The 20,158-nt window shown below is 47.6% G+C and overlaps 1 protein-coding gene across 1 annotated transcript in view; it reads left to right on the forward strand.

Moving 5' to 3' along the window:
* The window catches only part of NCOA1 (nuclear receptor coactivator 1), an 83,720-nt gene that overhangs the window by 36,548 nt on the left and 27,014 nt on the right, over positions 1 to 20,158 (forward strand). The window contains 6 exon segments of the mRNA XM_074536436.1: positions 2,853 to 2,948; positions 3,845 to 3,985; positions 6,821 to 6,968; positions 9,624 to 10,818; positions 12,781 to 13,030; positions 17,140 to 17,236. Coding sequence (XP_074392537.1) covers positions 2,853 to 2,948; positions 3,845 to 3,985; positions 6,821 to 6,968; positions 9,624 to 10,818; positions 12,781 to 13,030; positions 17,140 to 17,236 — 1,927 coding nt within the window.

Below are 20,158 nucleotides of genomic sequence, written 5' to 3' on the forward strand. Positions count from 1 at the left end.
GGAATTTGGAATTTGGGGGATTTGGGATTGTGATTGGGATTGGGATTAGGGTTGGGATTGGATTGGGGTTGGGGTTGGGATTGGGGGTTACGAGGCCATGCAGTGCTTCACTGTCAGCCAGCCCCGCGCCTTCCAGGAGGAGGGAGAAGGTGGGACTGGGGAATTTGGGATTGGGATTGGGATTGGGGTTTGGGATTTGGGATATAGGATTTGGGATTGTGATTGGGATATGGGATATGGGATTTGGGATTTGGGGGGGATTGGGATTGGGTGTTATGAGGCCATGCAGTGCTTCACCGTCAGCCAGCCCCGTGCCTTCCAGGAGGAGGGGGAAGGTGGGACTGGGGAATTTGGGATTGGGATTAGGGCTAGGATGGGATTGGATTGGGGTTGGGGTTGGGATTGGGGGTTACGAGGCCATGCAGTGCTTCACCGTCAGCCAGCCCCGCGCCTTCCAGGAGGAGGGGGAAGGTGGGACTGGGGAATTTGGGATTGGGATTGGGATTGGGATTGGGGATTTGGGATTGGGATTAGGGTTAGGATGGGATTGGATTGGGGTTGGGGTTGGGATTGGGGGTTACAAGGCCATGCAGTGCTTCACCGTCAGCCAGCCCCGCGCCTTCCAGGAGGAGGGCGAAGGTGGGACTGGGGAATTTGGGATTGGGGGATTGGGATTGGGGTTTGGGGTTTGGGATTTGGGGTTGGGATTAGGGTTGGGATTGGATTTGGGTTGGTGTTGGGGTTGGGGGTTACGAGGCCATGCAGTGCTTCACCGTCAGCCAGCCCCGCGCCTTCCAGGAGGAGGGCGAAGGTGGGATTGGGATTGAGATTTGGGGTTTGGGATTTGGGATTGGGGTTTGGGATATGGGATATGGGATTGGGATTTGGGAGGGATTGGGGGTTACGAGGCCATGCAGTGCTTCACCGTCAGCCAGCCCCGCGCCTTCCAGGAGGAGGGAGAAGGTGGGACTGGGGAATTTGGGATTGGGATTGAGATTGGGATTGGGGTTTGGGATATGGGATTTGGGATTTGGGATTTGGGAGGGATTGGGATTAGGGTTACGAGGCCATGCAGTGCTTCACCGTCAGCCAGCCCCGCGCATTCCAGGAGAAGGGGGAAGGTGGGACTGGGGAATTTGGGATTGGGATTTGGGATATGGGATTGGAATTGTGGTTTTGGGATTTGGGATATGGGATTGGGGTTGGGATTGGATTGGGGTTGGGGTTGGGATTGGGGGTTACGAGGCCATGCAGTGCTTCACCGTCAGCCAGCCCCGCGCCTTCCAGGAGGAGGGGGAAGGTGGTAATGGGGAATTTGGGATTGGGATTTGGGATTTGGGGATTGGGTGTGATTGGGATTAGGGTTGGGATGGGGTTTGGGATTTGGGAGGGATTGGATTTGGGCGCTACGAGGCCATGCAGTGCTTCACCGTCAGCCAGCCCCGCGCCTTCCAGGAGGAGGGCGAAGGTGGGAATGGGGAATTTGGGATTGGGATTGGGATTTGGGATTGGGGATTTGGGATTTGGGATTTGAGATTGGGGTTAGGGTTATGAGGCCATGCAGTGCTTCACCGTCAGCCAGCCCCGCGCCTTCCAGGAGGAGGGCGAAGGTGGGAATGGGGAATTTGGGATTGGGGGATTGGGATTGGGGTTTGGGGTTGGGATTGGGATTAGGGTTAGGGTTAGGATTGGATTGGATTGGGGTTGGTGTTGGGATTGGGGGTTACGAGGCCATGCAGTGCTTCACCGTCAGCCAACCCCGCACCTTCCAGGAGGAGGGGGAAGGAGGGATTGGGGATTAGAATTTGGGAATTTGGGATTAGGATGGATAGCATGGGGGTTGAGATTGGGGATCGGGATGGATGGCATGGGGATTGGTTTTGGGATTGGGATTAGGATGGATGGCATGAGCACTGGGATTGGGATTGATGTGGGATGGAATTGTAGGATTGGGATTGGGATTAGGATGGATGGGATGGGGATCAGGATTGGGGTTGGGATTTGGGAATTTGGGATTAGGATGGATAGCATGGGGATTGGGATTGGGGATCGGGATGGATGGCATGGGGATTGGGTTTGGAATTGGGGTTAGGATAGATGGCATGAGCACTGGGATTGGGATTGATGTGGGATGGGATTGCAGGATTGGGATTGGGATTAGGATGGATGGGATGGGGATTGGGGTTAAGATTTGGGATTGGATTGGGATTAGGATGTATGGCATTGGGGATTGGGATTGGGATTGGGATGAATGTCATGAGGATTGGGATTGGGATTGATGTGGGATGGGATTGCAGGATTGGGATTGGGATTGATGTGGGATGGGATTGCAGGATTGGGATTTGACAGGAGGGGATGTGATTCAGATGGGATGGGATTCAGATTAGAGGGGATTGGGATTGGGATTGGGGTGGAGCAGAGTTAGGATGGGCTGGGTTGGGATTGGGATGGGATTGGGATTAGATGGGATTGGGATCAGGATTGGGATGGAGCACAATTGGGATTGGCTGGGATGGGACTGTGGATTGGGATTGGGATTGGCTGGGAATGCAGGCCCAGGATCGGGACTGGGGACAGGGCTGGATCCCTTGTCACTCTCCCATCCCTCTTTTCCCACCACATTCCCAGGACGAATCCCACAATTCCCAGAGGATCTCCCACCCGGAAGGCCCAAATCCCAACAATCCCTGGAATTCCATTATCCCAGAGCCCTCCCCAGTTAACCCCCCCCAGGCTCTTCCCAGTGAATTCCATCCCATTTCCTCAGCGGGGATGGGATCCGTGGGCGAGGTCCGCGCTCCGGGCCGGGGCGGTTCCGGCATTCCCGCTGTTTTTCCCGGCGTTTTTCCCAGATTTCCAGTCGTGTCTGATCTGCATCGCCCGGAGGTTGCCGCGCCCGGCCGCCCCCGCCGCCACCGAGTCCTTCGTCACCAAGCAGGACACCACAGGTACCTCCTGAACATTCCCGGGATTTCGGGATGAATTCCAGGGATTTTTGGGGCTCTGGGGGTCGTGGGAGTGGTGGAATTCCGGAATGGTTTGGGATGGGATCCATGGACCTTCAATCCCGTCCCATTCCAACCCCGATCCCAGGGTGCTCCAGACTTTCCTTGGACGCTTCCAGGGATTTTCTGGGAATTCCTTCCCCAATCCCATTTCCCCTGTCCCAGGAAATTCCCTTCATTCCCAGCTCTCCCAACCTGGCTTTGGATCCATCCCCATCCCAGCTCCTCTCTGGGAAGGAATTTTGGGAATTCCCTTGGAATCTCGGTGATCTCCCTTCCTTCTTCCATCCCCAAATCCCATAAAAAATCCCTGGGGATGGATCCTGAGTGTCCTGGATCCCAGAATCCCAGAATGGTTTGGGATGGGATCCGTGGACCTTCAGTCCCATCCAATTCCCTGATCCCATGATCTCAGATTGGTCCAACCTTTCCTTAGACACTGCCAGGGATTCATTGGGAATTCCAGAATTCCTTCCCCAATCCCATTTTTCCCTTTCCCAGGGAATTCCCTCCATTCCCAGCTCTCCCAGCCTGGCATTGGATCCATCCCCATCCCAGCTCCTCTCTGGGAAGGAATTTTGGGAATTCCCTGGAAATTCAGGACTCCAGGAAGGGTCTCCCTTCCCTTTTCCATCCCCAAATCCCATAAAAATCCCTCAGGATGGATTTTGATCCATCCTTGATCCCAGAATCCTGAAATCCTTTGGGGTGGGATCTCCACACCCTCAACCCCATCCCATTCCCACCTCACCACCCCAACTTCCTCCAACCATTCTTTTGACCACTCCCAATTCCCCAAATCCCCCAAATCTCCCCAAATTCTCCTTTTTTTTCCCCAGGAAAGATCATCTCTATCGACACGAGTTCTCTGCGCGCGGCCGGCCGGACGGGCTGGGAGGATCTGGTGCGGAAATGCATCTACGCCTTCTTCCAGCCGCAGGGCCGCGAGCCCTCCTACGCCAAGCAGCTCTTTCAGGAAGGTACCCGCTGCCTTTTCCCCCTGGGAACCGAATCCTTGGGGAAAAACGGGAAAAATCCCCGGATTTGGGGTGGTTTTGTTCCCGCCGCGGGTTGGGAAGAGGAGGACAAAATGGCGGCCTTGTTGTGGCGGGGCTGGTGTGTGTGGTTTTTTGTTTTGGGAGGGTTTGGGGTTTTTTTGGGGGGAGGTAGTGATGGTAAGATTTATTTTGTGGATGGTGGTGGGGTTTTGGGGATTGTTGAGGGATTTTGGCACAATTTTTCCTTTTTCTTTTGAATTCAGTGGTTTTTCCCTCAGTGATGACCCCAGCATGGCCCTCAGGCCCTCGTCCCCTTCACGCTGAGGGACAGCTCCGTGCTGATCCTCCCTGTGCCCTGTTGTGGTTTTTGGGGTTAGATTTCCATTGAATTGACATTTTTGGGATTGAATTTGCATTTTCTTTGAATTTTCTTAGTATTTTCCCAGAGTTTTCCTAGAATGCAGTGGTTTTTCCCTCAGTGGTGACCCCAGCACGGCCCTCAGGCCTTCATCCCCTTCACGCTGAGGGACAGCTCCCTGCCAATCCTCCCTGTGCCCTATTGGGGTTTTTGGGATTAGCTTTCCATTTGATTTAGGATTTTGGGATTTGATTGGAATGTTCTCAGGATTTTCTCTGAATTTTTCCATGTTTTTCCCTGGAATTCAATGTTTTTTCCCTCAGTGATGACCTTGGCACGGCCTTGAGCCCCTCATCCCGCTCACGCTGAGCGATGGCTCTGTGCTGATCCTCCCTAGGCCCTATTGGGGTTTTTGGGCTTAGATTCCATTGGATTGCGGGTTTGGCGATTGGATTGGAATTTTAGGGGGATTTTCTCAGTGTTTTCCCAAGATTTTCTTGGAATTCAGTGTTTTTTCCCCTCAGTGATTATCCTGGCCGGGCCCTCAGGCCCTCGTCCCCTTCACACGGAGCACAGGCTCTGTGCGGATCCTCTCTGTGTCCTATTGGGGTTTTTGGGATCAGAATTCCATTGAATTGGAGTCTTTGGGATTTTTTTCAGGTTTATTTTTTATTTTCTCAGTGTTTTCCTAGGATTTTCCTGGAATTCAGTGATTTTCCCCTCAGGGATGACCCTGTCAGGGCCCTCAGCCCCTCATGCCCTTCACACTGAGCGCCGGCTCTGTGCTGACTTTCCTTTTGCCCAATCATGATTTTTAGGATTTTCTCAGGATCTTATCAGGATTTTCTCAGCATTTTCCGTGATTTTTCCGTATTTTTCCCTGGAATTCTGTGCATTTTCCCTCAGTGATGATGCAGGGCACGGCCTTCAGCCCCTCGTACCTCTTCACACTGAGCGATGGCTCCGTGCTGATCCTCCCTGTGCCCTGCTGGGGTTTTTGGGATTAGATTTCCATTGAATTGGGTTTTTTTGGATTTTCTTGGGATTTTGTCAGGATTTTAACGAGGTTTTTCCCCAGATTTTCCTGGAAATCTGTGTTTTTCCCCTCTGCGATGACCCTGGCATGGCCTTGAGGCCCTCATCCCCTCACGCTGAGCGAGTGCTCTGTGCTGATCCTCCCTGGGCCCTGTTGGGGTTTTTGGGATCAGAACTCCATTGAATTGAGATTTTGGGGGATTTTTTCAGGTTTATTTTTCATTTTCTCAGTGTTTTCCTAGGATTTTCCTGGAATTCAGTGATTTTCCCCTCAGGGATGACCCCAGCACGGCCTTCAGCCCCTCATCCCCCGCACGCTGAGTGACAGCTCTGTGCTGATCCTGCCTGGGCCCTGTTGAGGTTTTTGGGATCAAATTGGAATTGATTTGAGGTTTTTGGGATTGGATTGGGATTTTGTCAGGATTTTCTTGGGATTTTTCCATGTTTTTCCCTGGAATTCAGTGTTTTCCCCCTCAGTGATGGGGCAGGGCCCTGTCACGGCCTTAAGCCCCTCGTCCCCCTCACGTTGAGGGACGGCTCCGTGCTGACTTTCCCTTTGCCCTATCATGATTTTTAGGATTTTCTCAGCATTTTTTCAGCTTTTTCCCAGCTTTTCCTGTATTTTTCCCTTGAATTCTGTGTTTCTCCCCAGTGATGACACGGGGCACGGCCTTCAGCCCCTCGTACCTCTTCACGCCGAGTGATGGATCCATGCTGATCTTCCCTGTGCCTTAGGGGGGTTTTTGGGATTAGGTTTTCATTGAATTGTGTTTTTTTAGACTGAATTATGATTTTGTCAGGATTTAAACAAGATTTTTCCCAGGATTTTCCTGGAATTCAGTGTTTTTCCCCTCAGTGATGACTCCAGCACAGCCGTCCGGCCCTTGTCCCTCTCACACTGTGCGACGGCTCGGTGCTGATCCTGCCTGGGCCCTGTTGGGGTTTTTGGGATCAGAACTCCATTGAATTGAGATTTTGGGGGATTTTTTCAGGTTTATTTTTCATTTTCTCAGTGTTTTCTTAGGATTTTCCTGGAATTCAGTGATTTTCCCCTCAGGGATGACCACAGCACGGCCTTCAGCCCCTCATCCCCCGCACGCTGAGCGACAGCTCTGTGCTGATCCTACCTGGGCCCTGTTGAGGTTTTTGGGATCAAATTGGAATTGATTTGAGGTTTTTGGGATTGGATTGGGATTTTGTCAGGATTTTCTTGGGATTTTTCCATGATTTTCCCTGGAATTCAGTGTTTTCCCCCTCAGTGATGGGGCAGGGCCCTGGCACGGCCTTGAGCCCCTCGTCCCCCTCACGCTGAGGGACGGCTCCGTGCTGATCCTCCCTTATTGTTATTCCCATTTTTAGGATTTTTCTCAGCATTTTCCCAGCTTTTCCCATATTTTTCCCTGGAATTCTGTGTTTCTCCCCAGTGATGACGCGGGGCACGGCCTTCAGCCCCTCGTACCGCTTCACGCTGAGCGACGGCTCCGTGCTGAGCGCCCACACCAAGTGCAAGCTGTGCTACCCCTCGAGCCCGGAGCTGCAGCCCTTCATCATGGGCATCCATGTCATCGAGAGGTACGCAGTTCCTGGCAATCCCTCGGAATTCCACGGGATTTCCACCAAATCCCTCAGAATTCCATGAAATTCCTCGGAATTCCGGCTGGGATCGGTGCCGGGAATCACCCACAGGGGGCAGGGATGAAGCTCTGGGCGCTGATCCCACCCTGGGTTTTTCCACATTTTTGGGGATTTTTCCGTTCTTTTTTTCCCCTCCTTCGAGTTTTTCGTGGAGTTCTGGAGGTTTTGGGAATTTGGGTGTTTTTTTAAGGAAAATTTTTCCAGGGTTTTTCACACTCTAGGTGAGGAATTGTTCCTGAAAATCTGGCCTTGATTTCATGGAGGCATTCCCTGGGTCCTCGGAGCTGGATTGGGGTTGGATTGGGATTGAGAGTGGAATGGGGATTGGGATTGGGATTGGGAATGGGGATTGGGATAGAGACTGGGATTGGGATTGGGATTGAGACTGGAATTGGGATTGGGATTGAGACTGGAATTGGGATTGGGATTGAGACTGGAATTGGGATTGGGATTGAGACTGGAATTGGGATTGGAAGTTGGATTATAATTGGTTTTGGGATTGGAATTGGAATTAGGTTTAGGATTAGGATGGGGACTGGGATTGGGGTAGGAATTGGAATTGAAATTAGGATTGGAATTGGGATTGGTTTTGGGATTGGAAGTTGGATTATAGTTGGTTTTGGGATTTGGATTGGGATTGGAATTAGGATTGGAATTGGAATTGGTTTTGGGACTGGATTGGAATTAGGGTTATGATTAGGATTGGGACGGGGATTGGAATTGGGATTGGGATTGGAATTGGGATTAGGATCAGGATTAGGATTGGGATTGGGATTGGAATTGGGATTAGGATCAGGATTAGGATTGGGATGGGATTGGATTTGGATTGGGATTGGGACTGGAAATGGAATTGGGATTAGAATTGGAATTTGGATTGGGATTGGGATTGGAATTAGGATTAGGATTTGGACTGGGATTGGGTGTGGAATTGGGATTGGAATTAGAGTTGGGATTGGAATTAGGATTAGGTTTAGGATTGGGATTGTGTCTGGAATTGGGACTGGGATTGAGATTAGAGTTGGGATTGGGATTGGCATTGAGATTGGGAGTAGGATTAGGTTTAGGATTGGGATTGGAATTAGGATTGATATTGGGATTGAGTCTGGAATTTGGATTGGGATTGGGATTGGAATTAGGTTTGGGATTGGGATTGGGATTGAGATTTTCCCCTCCCAAGGATTTCTGTCAGAATTCCCAGGAAAAATGTTCCTCTGGAGCTGCTGGAATGGGTCCAGGGAATCTTGGAACAGCCCCAAAAATTTGGGAAAACCGACTTTTCCCAGCATGAGGGAGCTGGGATGGTGGGAATGCTGATCTGGGAATTCCAGACCCGGAAAAAGGGTTGGAGCAGCCGGAATTCCAAGCAGGGAATTTTTTTGGAATTCCTTCTGTACTCAGAGCAGAATTCTGAAATTCCAAACCCTGAGAAAAGTCTTGGAGCAGCCGGAATTCCAAGCAGGGAATTCTTGGGATCCTTTCTGCCATCAGAGCAGAATTTGGGAATTCCAGTCCCAAAAGCAGGGTTGGAGCAGCCGGAATTCCAAGCAGAGAATTTTTTTGGAATTCCTGCTGTTCTCGGAACAGGATCTGGGAATTCCAAAGCCTTGGAGCAGCCGGAATTCCAAGCAGGGAATTTTTTGGAATTCCTTCTGTACTCAGAGCAGGTTTTGGGAATTCCAAAGCCTTGGAGCAGCCAGAATTCGAAGCAGGGAAATTTTGGAATTCCTGCTGTTCTCAGAGCAGAATTTGGCAATTCCAAACCCTGAGAAAACCTCGGAGCAGCCGGAATTCCAAGCAGGGAATTTTTTGGAATTCCTGCTGTTCTCGGAACAGGATCTGGGAATTCCAAAGCCTTGGAGCAGCCGGAATTCCAAGCAGGGAATTTTTTGGAATTCTTGCTGTTCTCGGAACAGGATTTGGGAATTCCAAACCCTGAGAAAAGCCTTGGAGCAGCCGGAATTCTCGGCAGGGAATTTTTTAGAATTCCTGCTGTTCTCAGAACAGGTTCTGGGAATTCCAAAGCCTTGGAGCAGCCAGAATTCCAAGCAGGGAATTTTTTGTAATTCCTTCTGTACTCAGAGCAGAATTTCGGAATTCCAAACCCTGAGAAAAGCCTTGGAGCAGCCGGAATTCTCGGCAGGGAATTTTTTGGAATTCCTGCTGTTCTCGGAACAGGTTCTGGGAATTCCAAAGCCTTGGAGCAGCCGGAATTCCAAGCAGGGAATTTTTTTGGAATTCCTTCTGTACTCAGAGCAGAATTTTGGAATTCCAAACCCTGAGAAAAGCCTTGGAGCAGCCGGAATTCTCGGCAGGGAATTTTTTTGGAATTCCTGCTGTTCTCGGAACAGGTTCTGGGAATTCCAAACGCTGAGAAAAGCCTTGGAGCAGGCAGAATTCTCGGCAGGGAATCTTTTGGAATTCCTGCTGTTCTTGGAACAGAATTTTGGAATTCCAAACCCTGAGAAAACCTCGGAGCAACCATAATTCCCAGTACGCAACATTTGGAATTCCCGCTGCCAGAACCATCTTGGAGGACCCCCCAATCCGATCTAAAACGTGATTTTTTTTCCCACGTTTTTTCCCCCCACGCAGGGATCACGGGATTCTGTCCCCGCAGGACGCCCCCGGCCCGGGGCTGGCCCTGGCCAGGGTGACCCCCAGCGCTCCCCCGGCTCCGGCCATGGCGCTGCCGCCCTCGCTGCCCGCGCCCAACGGCTCCGCGCACCCCGGCGCCTTCGGGAGCCAGAGCGCCGGCGGCTCCCACCACCCCCTGTCCCACGGCGGCTCCCCCATGCACAGCCCCGGGATCCCGGCGCCGCCGCCGCCCTTCCGGCACCGAGCGAGCCCCGGCTTGGTTCCGCGCTCCAGAGCTCCCTTCTCGCCGGCCATGCACTCCCCAGCTTCATCATCATCATCGTCATCATCCTCGTCAGGGAACTCCCGGCCTTTTCCCAGCTCGCCCCCGGCCAACCCCGCGTTCCTGAGGCCGCCGAGCTCGCAGAGCTCCCCAGGCCGCGCCAAGGGCGATGCCAAGGACGGCGCCTCCGCCGTGCAGGAGAGCGGAGGGGCCGACAGAGCCTCGGAGCCGGGGGGGATCCCGCACGGAAGAGCTCCGGAGCCGGGCATCCCACACGGAAGAGCCTCGGAGCCGGGAATCCCGCACGGAAGAACCTCGGAGCCGGGGATCCCACACGGAGCCGAGGGCAGCGGGGACAGCAGTGCCACCACCACCGCCACCAGCAGCAGCACCAAGTGTCCCCAGGGCACGAGCCACCGGCTGGTGCAGCTCCTGGCCAGCACGGCCGAGCAGCAGCTGCGGCACCACCACGACGCCGACGGCGGCTCCAAGGATTCCTTGGCGTGCGCCGCCGTTCCGGGGAGCTCCGCGCCGGCTCCGCCGCCGTGCCCGTCGTCGCACAGCTCGCTGACGGAGCGGCACAAGATCCTGCACCGGCTGCTGCAGGAGGGCAGCCCCTCGGACGCCGCCGAGCCCCCCGACAAGAAGGAGAGTTCCGGCGGGAGTTCCGGCGGGAATTGCGGCGGGAATCCCGGCGGGAATGGCGGGGTGGAGGCGGAGAAGAAGAAGGAGAGCAAGGACCACCAGCTGCTGCGGTACCTGCTGGACAAGGACGAGCCCGAGGCGGGCACGGGCGGCACCGGGAGCGGCCCCGACGGCGCCAAGGCCAAGGCGGAGAAGGGCGAGGCCCCCGAGGCGTGTCCGGCCCCGCCCGCCGGCATTCCCAAAATTCCAGCCGGGGATGAGGCCAAGGTGGAGGCCACGGGACAGGTGGGTGGGGCAGAACTGGGGTGTTCTGGGAATTGCCCTGGGTTTGGGTTCCTATGGGATTTTGGAGATCTGGAATGGTTTGGGTGGGATTGGTGGAGATTTGATCCCATCTTGATCCAATCCCAAGATCTTGAGGTGATCCAAGGTTTTCTTGGGATCCAGGAGTTGGGATTGAGTGGAGGTCCCAAGAAATGCTGGATTTTCTTTTGGAAGTTTTCTTTTGGAATGGTTTGGGTGGGATTGGTGGAGATTTGATCCCATCCCATCCCATCCCATCCCATCCCATCCCATAGATCTTGAGGTTCTCCAAGATTTCCTTGGATGCTCCCAAGGATTTTCTTGGAATTCTCCTGGATTTCGTTTTCCATTCCACTGGAATGCCAAAGTTCTGGAATGGTTTGGGTGGGATTGGTGGAGCTTTGATCTCATCCCATCCCATCCCATCCCATCCCAAAGATCTTGAGGTTCTCCAAGATTTCCTTAGAGGTTCCCAAAGATTTTCTTGGAATTCTCCTGGATTTTGTTTTCCATTCCACTGGAATGCCAAAGTTCTGGAATGGTTTGGGTGGGATTTGTGGAGCTTCCATCCCATCCCATCCCATCCCATCCCATCCCATCCCATCCCATCCCATCCCATCCCATCCCATCCCATCCCATCCCATCCCACACACTGTTATGGCTCACAGGCCTCGCCCACCATGCGGGTGCAGCACCCACATTCCCCCGTGGCTCCAAGGCCTCCTCATCCCAGATTTTTCCTCTCCTCATCCCAGATTTTTTCCCTCCTCATCCCAGATTTTTTCCCACCTAATCCCAGAATTTTTCTCTCCTCATCCCAGATTTTTCCCCTCCTCATTCCAGTTTTTTCCCAGTTTTATCCCAGATTTTTCCCTCCTCATCCCAGATTTTTCCCAGTTTTATCCCAGATTTTTCCCGGTTTTCTCCCAGATTTTTCCCTGCCTCATCCCTAGATTTTTTCCTCCTCACCCCAGATTTTTTGTGCGTCATCCCAGATTTTTTCTGGTTTTATCCCAGAATTTTTCCCACCTCACTCCAGATTTTTTACCAGTTAATCCCAGATTTTTCCTGCCTCATCCCAGAATTTTTTCCACCTAATCCCAAGATTCTTCCTGCCTCATCCCAAGATTTTTCCCGCCTCATCCCAGATTTTTTCCAGTTTTATCCCAGATTTTTTCCCCCACCTGATCCCAAGATTTTTCCCTCCTCATCCCAGATTTTTTCTGCCTTCTCTCAGATTTTCTTCCCAGTTCATTCCAGATTTTTCACCATTTAATCCCAGAATTTTTCCCTCCTCATCCCAGAATTTTCTCAGTTTGATCCCAGAACTTTTCCCACCTGATCCCAAGATTTTTTCCCACCTCATCCCCAGAATTTTCCCAGTTTGATCCCAGATTTTTCACAGCCAATCCCAGAACTTTTCCTGCCTAATCCCAGAATTTTTCTCATTTTTTCCTGGGATTTTTCCCACCCGACCCCAAGATATTTTTTTTCCCGCCTCATCCCAGAATTTTCCCAGTTTTATCCCAGATTTTTGCCTACCTCATCCCAGATTTTTCCCAGCTAATCCCAGAATTTTTCCTGCCTTATCCCAGAATTTTTCCTGCCTTATCCCAGATTTTTCCCAGTTTTCTCCCAGATTTTTTCCCTCCTCATCCCAGAATTTTTCCGTCCTCATCCCAAGATTTTTCCCACCTAATCCCAGATTTTTCCCGGTTTTCTCCCAGATTTTTCCCACCTCATCCCAGATTTTTCCCAGTTTTCTCCCAGATTTTTTCCTGCTTCATCCCAGATTTTTCCCCTCCTTATCCCAGATTTTTCCCGGTTTTATCCCAGATTTTTTCCTGCCCCTAATCCCAAGGTTTTTCCCTCCTCATCCCAGATTTTTCCCGGTTTTCTCCCGGATTTTTCCCGCCCTCATCCCACCTTTCCCGTTTCCCGCAGTTCTCAGTGGAGCTGGAGCAGCTGGATCAGCTCCTGCCTGCCCTGGACAAAACGGCCCCGGTGCCCGACAGGAGCGACCCCGCAGCGTCCGGAATGTCCGGAGTGTCCGGAGTGACCGGAGGAGTGACCGGAATGTCGGGAATGTCGGGAGTGTCCGGAGTGTCCGGAGTGGCCGGAGTGTCCGGAGGATTGTCTGCAGTGTCCGGGGTGTCCCCCCTGCAGCCCAGCACAGCCGCCAGAGCCCCCGCAGGTATTCCTGAAACTCCTACAATTCCCAAAATACCCAAAATTCCCAAAATTCCTGTAATTCCCAAATTTCTGGAATTCCTGGAATTCCCAAATGTCTGGAATTCCCAAATTTCTGGAATTCCCAGAATTTTTGGAATTCCCAAAATTCCCAGAATTTCTGGAATTCTTGGAATTCCCCAAAATTCCTGGAATTCATGGAATTCCTGAAATTCCCAAAATACCCAGAATTCCTAGAATTTCCGGAATTCCCAAAATACACAGAATTCCCAAATTTCTGGAATTCCAGGAATTCCCCAAATTCCAGGAATTATTGAAATTCCTGAAATCCCCGGAATTCCCAAAATTCCCAGAATTCACAGAATTACTGAAATTCCTGGAACTAACAAAATTTCTGAAATTCTCAAAATTCTCAACATTCCCAGAACTCCTGAAATCCCCAGAATTCCCTGAATTCCCAGAACTAATGGAATTACTGAAATTCCTGAAATTCCCGGAATTCCCCAAATTCCCAACATTCCCAGAACTCCTGAAATTCCCAGAATTCTTGAAATTCCCAGAGTTCCCAAAATTCCTAAAAGTCCCAAAATTCCTGGAATTCTTGAATTCCGGAGTGTCTGCAGTGTCTGGGGTGTCCCCCCTGCAGCCCCCGCAGGTATTCCTGAAACTCCCACAATTCCCAAAATACCCAAAATGCCCAAAATTCCCATTATTTCAGAATTTCCCAAAATTCCCAAAATTCTCAACAGTCCCGGAATTCCAGAAATTCCCAGAATTTCCAGAATTCCCCGAATTTCCGGAATTCTTGACATTTCCAGAATTCCCAGAATACCCAAAATTCCCAGAATTTCCGGATTTCCTGGAATCCCCCAAAATTCCCGGAATTCCTGAAATTCCCAAAATTCCCAGAATTTTTGGAATTCCCCAAATTCTCGTAATTCCCAGAATTTCCGGAATTCCTGAAATTTCTGAAATTCCCAACATTCCTGGAACTCCTGAAATCCCCAGAATTCCCAGAATTAACGGAATTACTGAAATTCCTGGAATTCCCAACATTCCCAAAATTCCCAAAATGTCCAAAATTCCCGGAATTCCCAAAATTTCCAGAATTCCCAGAATTTCCGGAATTCTTGAAATTTCCAGAATTTCCAGAATTCCCAGAATTCCCAAAATACCCAAAATTTCTAGAATTTCCGGATTTCCTGGAATTCCCCAAATTCCCAAATTTCTGGAATTCCCTAAATTCCCAGAATTTTTGGAATTTCTGGAATTCCCAGAATCCCCCGGAATTCCTGAAATTCCCGAAATTTCCAGAATTTCTGGAATTCCCCAAATTCTCGTAATTTCCAGAATTTCCAGAATTCCTGAAATTTCCGAAATTCCCAACATTCCTGGAACTCCTGAAATCCCCGTAATTCCCAAAATCCTCAGAATTCCCCGAATTCCCAGAATTCACGGAATTACTGAAATTCCTGGAACTAACGAAATTCCTGAAATTCTCAAAATTCTCAACATTCCCAGAATTCCTGAAATCCCTGGAATGCCCAGAATTCCCTGAATTCCCAGAATTAACGGAATTACTGAAATTCCCAAAATTCCTAAAACACCCAAAATTCCCAGAATTTCCGGAATTCTTGAAATCCCCAGAGTTCCAGGAATTCCCAGAGTTCCAGGAATTCCCGAATTTTCCACAAAAAAATCCCCAATTTTTGGGAATTCCTTCCTCTTTAATTCCCAATATTCCCATTTTCCCCAGCTGTTCCCGAGGTCGATGTCGCCGTTCCCGTGGTTCCGGAGCCAATTCCCAAAAACTCCCCAAAATTCCCCAAAAATTTAAAAAAAATTCTAAAAAACCCCTCAAAAATTAAAAAAATTCCCCCAAGAAATCCCTAAAAATTCCCAAAATTTCCATTCTCAAAATTCCCATAAAATTCACCAAAAAAACCCTCAAATAAAATTCAAAAATATCCCCAAAAATGCCAAACGGTCGACGAAAAATCCACAGTTTTTCCACAAAGAACCCCAAATAAAATCCCCAATTTTCCACAAAAATCCCCCAAATTTTCCACCAAAAATCCCCAAATTTCCCACAAAAAAACCCCAAATCTTCCACAAAAAATCCCCAAATTTTTCACAAAAAAATCCCCAAATTTTCTACCAAAAAATCCCCAATTTTTCCACAAAAAACCCTGAATTTTCCACAAAAAATCCCCAATTTTCCCACAAAAAACCCACAAATTTTCCACAAAAAATCCCCAAATTTTCCACAAAAAAACCCCCAAATTTTCCCCAATCTCTCCCTGTTTAATTCCCAATTTTCCTGTTTCATTCCCATTTTTCCCAGCTGTTCCCGAGGTCGATGTCTCCGTCGCCGACCCCGTCCTGGCCGTTCCCGTGGCTCCGGAGCCAATTCCCAAAAACTCCCCAAAATTCCCCAAAAATTTTTAAAAAATTCTAAAAAAACCCTCAAAAATTTAAAAAAAAATCCCCCAAGAAATCCCTAAAAATTCCCAAAATTTCCATTCTCAAAAATCCCAGAAATTCCCCAAAATTCCATTCTCAAAATTCTCATCATTCCCCAAATTCTATTCCCAAAAATTTCCCCAAAATTTCAAAAAATTGCCGCAAAATTTCCCAAAAATTCCGCAAATTTTCACCTAAAAATCTCCATAGAAATAACAACAAAAATTCAAATAAAATTTCCAGAATCCCATTATCCAAAATTCAAAAAATAAAAAAATTAGCTGAAAAGAAAATCCGAATATCCCCCCCAAAAATGACAAAAAAATACCATATTTTTTCCAAAAATTCCCCAAAATTTCCCGAAAATTCCCAAATTTCCTACAATCCCTGATTTTCCCCAATTCCTCCCTGTCTAATTCCCAATTTTCCTGTTTAATTCCCGTTTTTCCCCAGCCGTGCCCGAGGTCGATGTCGCCGTTCCTGTGGTTCCAGAGCCAATTCCCAAAAACTCCCCAAAATTCCCCAAAAATAATTAAAAAAAAATTTCAAAAAAATTCCCAAAAAATTCCCCCCAAAATTCCCAAAAATTCTGTTTTTAAAAATCCCAGAAATTCCCCAAAATTCCATTCTCAAAATTCTCATCATTCCCCAAATTCTATTCCCAAAAATTTCCCCAAAATTTCAAAAAATGGCCGCAAAATTTCCCAAAAATTCCCCAAATTTTCACCTAAAAATCTCCATAGAATTAACAAAAATTCAACTAAAATTTCCAGAATCCCATTATCCAAAATTCAAAAAATAAAAAATTAGCTGAAAAGAAAATCCGAATATCCCCCTCAAAAATGACAAAAAAATCCCAATTTTTTTCCAAAAATTCCCCCAAAATTCCCGAAAATTCCCAAATTTCCTACAATCCCTGATTTTCCCCAATTCCTCCCTGTCTAATTCCCAATTTTCCTGTTTCATTCCCATTTTTCCCAGCTGTTCCCGAGGTCGATGTCTCCGTCACCGACCCCGTCCTGGCCGTTCCCCTGGCTCCGGAGCCAATTCCCGAAAACTCCCCAAAATTCCCCAAAAATTTTAAAAAAATTCTAAAAAAAACCCTCAAAAATTAAATCCCCAAGAAATCCCTAAAAATTCCGAAAATTTCCATTCTCAAAATTCCCATAAAATTTACCAAAAAAACCCTCAAATAAAATTCAGAAATATCCCCCAAAATACCAAATGGTTGACGAAAAATCCCCCAAATTTTCCACAAAAAATCCCCAAATAAAATCCCTATTTTCCCACAAAAAATCCCCAAATTTTCCCCAAAAATCCCCAAACTTTCCACCAAAAAATCCCCAAATTTTCCACAAAAAAACCCCAAATTTTCCAGAAAAAAATCACAAAAAATTCTACAAAAAATCCCCAATTTTCCACAAAAAATCCCCCAATTTTCCACAAAAAACCCCCAAATTTTCCACAAAAAATCCCCAAATTTTCCACAAAAAATCCCCAATTTTCCACAAAAAACCCCCAAAATTTCCACAAAAAATCCCGAAAATTTCCACAAAAAATCCCCAATTCTTCCACAAAAAATCCCCGAATTTTCCCCAATTCCTCCCTGTCTAATTCCCAATTTTCCTGTTTAATTCCCATTTTTCCCAGCCGTTCCCGAGGTCGATGTCTCCGTCACCGACCCCGTCCTGGCCGTTCCCGTGGCTCCGGAGCCGCTGCCCTGGCCCGGCCTCGCCAAGGCCGACGAGTGAGTGACCAAATCCCAACGTTCCCACCATTCCCAAGGGTTTCCCAAAATTCCCAAAGTTTTCTGCAAGATTCCCCAATATTCCCAAGGTTTTTCCCAAAATTCCCAAAGGTTTTCCACAAAATTCCCAAAGATTTCCCCACAATTCCCAAAGGGTTTCCTAAAATTCCCAAAGGTTTTCCACAAAATTCCCAAAGGTTTTCCCCAAAGTTCCCCAATATTCCCAAAGGTTTTTCCCAAAATTCCTGAGGGTTTTCCCAATATTCCCAAAGGTTTTCCCAATATTCCCAAAGGTTTTCCCCAAAATTCCCAAGGTTTTTCCCCAAAATTCCCAAAGGTTTTTCCCCAAAATTCCCAAGGTTTTTCCCCAAAATTCCCAAAGGTTTTCCCAAAATTCCCAAAGATTTTCCTACAATTCCCAAGGGTTTTCCCAAAATTCCCAAAGATTTTCCCAAAATTCCCAAAAATTTTTTCAAAATTTACAACGTTTTTCCCAAACTTCCTCTCAATTCCCAGGGGTTTTCCCAAAATTCCCAAAGGTTTTCCCAAAATTCCCAAGGGTTTTCCCAAAATTCCCAAAGCTTTTCCCCAAAATTCTCCAATATTCCCAAGGGTTTTCCCAAAATTCCCAAAGGGTTTCCCAAAATTCCCAAAGATTTTCCCAAAATTCCCAAGGTTTTTCCCAAATTCCTGATGATCTTCCTAAAATTTCCAAGGGTTTTCTCAAAATTCCCCACAATTCCCAAGGGTTTTCCCAAAATTCCCAAAGGTTTTCCACAAAATTCCCAAAGGTTTTCCCCAAACTTCCACACAATTCCCAAGGGTTTTTCCCCAAATTCCCAGTGTTTCCCCCAAAATTCCCAAAGTTTTTTTCCGAAAATTCCTGATGGTCTTCCTAAAATTTCCGAGGGTTTTCTCAAAATTCCCCACAATTCCCCAGGGTTTTCCCTAAATTTTTTCAAAATTCCTGAGGTTTTTTCCCGGGGTTTTTCCCAGAACTCCTGAGGATTTTTGAGGATTTTTCCCAAAATTCCAGAGGAATTTTCTCAAAATTCCCAAAGTTTTTTTCCCAAAATTCCCAGTGTTTCCCCCAAAATTCCCAAGGCTTTTCCAAAACTCCCAATGATCTTCATAAAATTCCCGAGGTTTTCTCAAAATTCCCCACAATTCCCAAGGGTTTTCCCAAAATTTCCCAATTTTTTTTTCAAAATTCCCGAGGGTTTTCCCCAAAATTCCCAACATTTTCCCCCAGAATTCCTGAGGTTTTTTTCTGAAAATTTTCCCAAAATTCCTCAAGGGTTTTCCCCAAAATTTTTCCGAAATTCCCAAGGTTTTTCCAAAATTCCTGATGGCCTTCCTAAAATTTCCGAGGGTTTTCTCAAAATTCCCACAATTCCCGAGGGTTTTTCCCAAAACTCCTGAGGATTTTGGAGGATTTTTCCCAAAATTCCAGAGGAATTTTCCCAAAATTCCCAAAGATTTTCTCAAAATTCCCAAAGCTTTTCCCAATATTCCAAAGGTTTTTCCCAATATTCCCAAAGATTTTCCCAAAAATTCCCAAAGATTTTCCCAATATTCCCAAGGTTTTTCCCCAAAATTCCCCAAAATTCCCAAGGTTTTTCCAAAATTCCTGATGGTCTTCCTGAAATTTCCGAGGGTTTTCTCAAAATTCCCCACAATTCCCGAGGGTTTTCCCAAAAGTTCCCCCAATTTTTCAGGATTCCTGAGGGTTTTTCCCAAAATTCCCAACATTTTCCCCCAGAATTCCAGAGATTTTTTCTGAAAATTTTCCCGAAATTCCTCAAGGGTTTTCCCCAAAATTTTTCCAAAATTCCTAAGACTTTTCCAAAATTCCTGATGGTCTTCCTAAAATTTCCGAGGGTTTTCTCAAAATTCCCCAAAATTCCCAAGGGTTTTCCCAAAATTCCCAAAGGTTTTCCCAATATTCCCAAGGTTTTTCCCCAAAATTCCCAAGGTTTTTCCGAAATTCCCCAATATTCCCAAAGGTTTTCCCCAAAATTCCCCAATATTCCCAAAGGTTTTTCCACAAAATTCCCAAAGGTTTTCCCCAAAATTCCCCAATATTCCCAAAGGTTTTCCCCAAAATTCCCCAATATTCCCAAAGGTTTTTCCACAAAATTCCCAAAGGTTTTCCCCAAAATTCCCCAATATTCCCAAAGGTTTTCCCAAAATTCCCGAGGTTTTTCCCCAAAATTCCCAAGGTTTTTCCAAAATTCCTGATCGTCTTCCTAAAATTTGCGGGGGTTTTCTCAAAATTCCCCACAATTCCCAAGGGTTTTCCCACAATTCCCAAAGATTTCCCCACAATTCCCAAAGATTTTCCCCAAAATTCCCAAAGCTTTTCCCAAAATTCCCAAAGGGTTTCCCAAAATTCCCAAAGGTTTTCCCAATATTCCCAAAGATTTTCCCAATATTCCCAAAGCTTTTCCCAATATTCCCAAGGTTTTTCCCCAAAATTCCCAAAGGTTTTCCCAAAATTCCCAAAGATTTTCCTACAATTCCCAAGGGTTTTCCCAAAATTCCCAAAGATTTTCCCAAAATTCCCAAAAATTTTTTCAAAATTTACAACGTTTTCCCCAAACTTCCTCACAATTCCCAAGGGTTTTCCCAAAATTCCGAAAGATTCTCCCAAAATTCCCAAAGGTTTTTCCCAAAATTCCCAAAGGTTTTCCCCAAAATTCCCCAATATTCCCAAGGGTTTTCCCAATATTCCCAAGGGTTTTCCCAATATTCCCAAGGTTTTTCCAGTTGGGAATTCCTGGATTTTCAAGCAGGGCTTTTCCCCATTTTTCCAGGGGTGAATTCCCATTTTTCCAGACAGGAATTCCCAGATTTGCTTTTGGGGTTTTTTCACTTTTTTCTGGGTGTGAATTCCCAGATTTTCCAAGTTGGAATTCCCAG

This window comes from Zonotrichia albicollis, chromosome 3 (assembly GCF_047830755.1).
Source record: "Zonotrichia albicollis isolate bZonAlb1 chromosome 3, bZonAlb1.hap1, whole genome shotgun sequence".
NCBI lineage: Eukaryota > Metazoa > Chordata > Aves > Passeriformes > Passerellidae > Zonotrichia > Zonotrichia albicollis.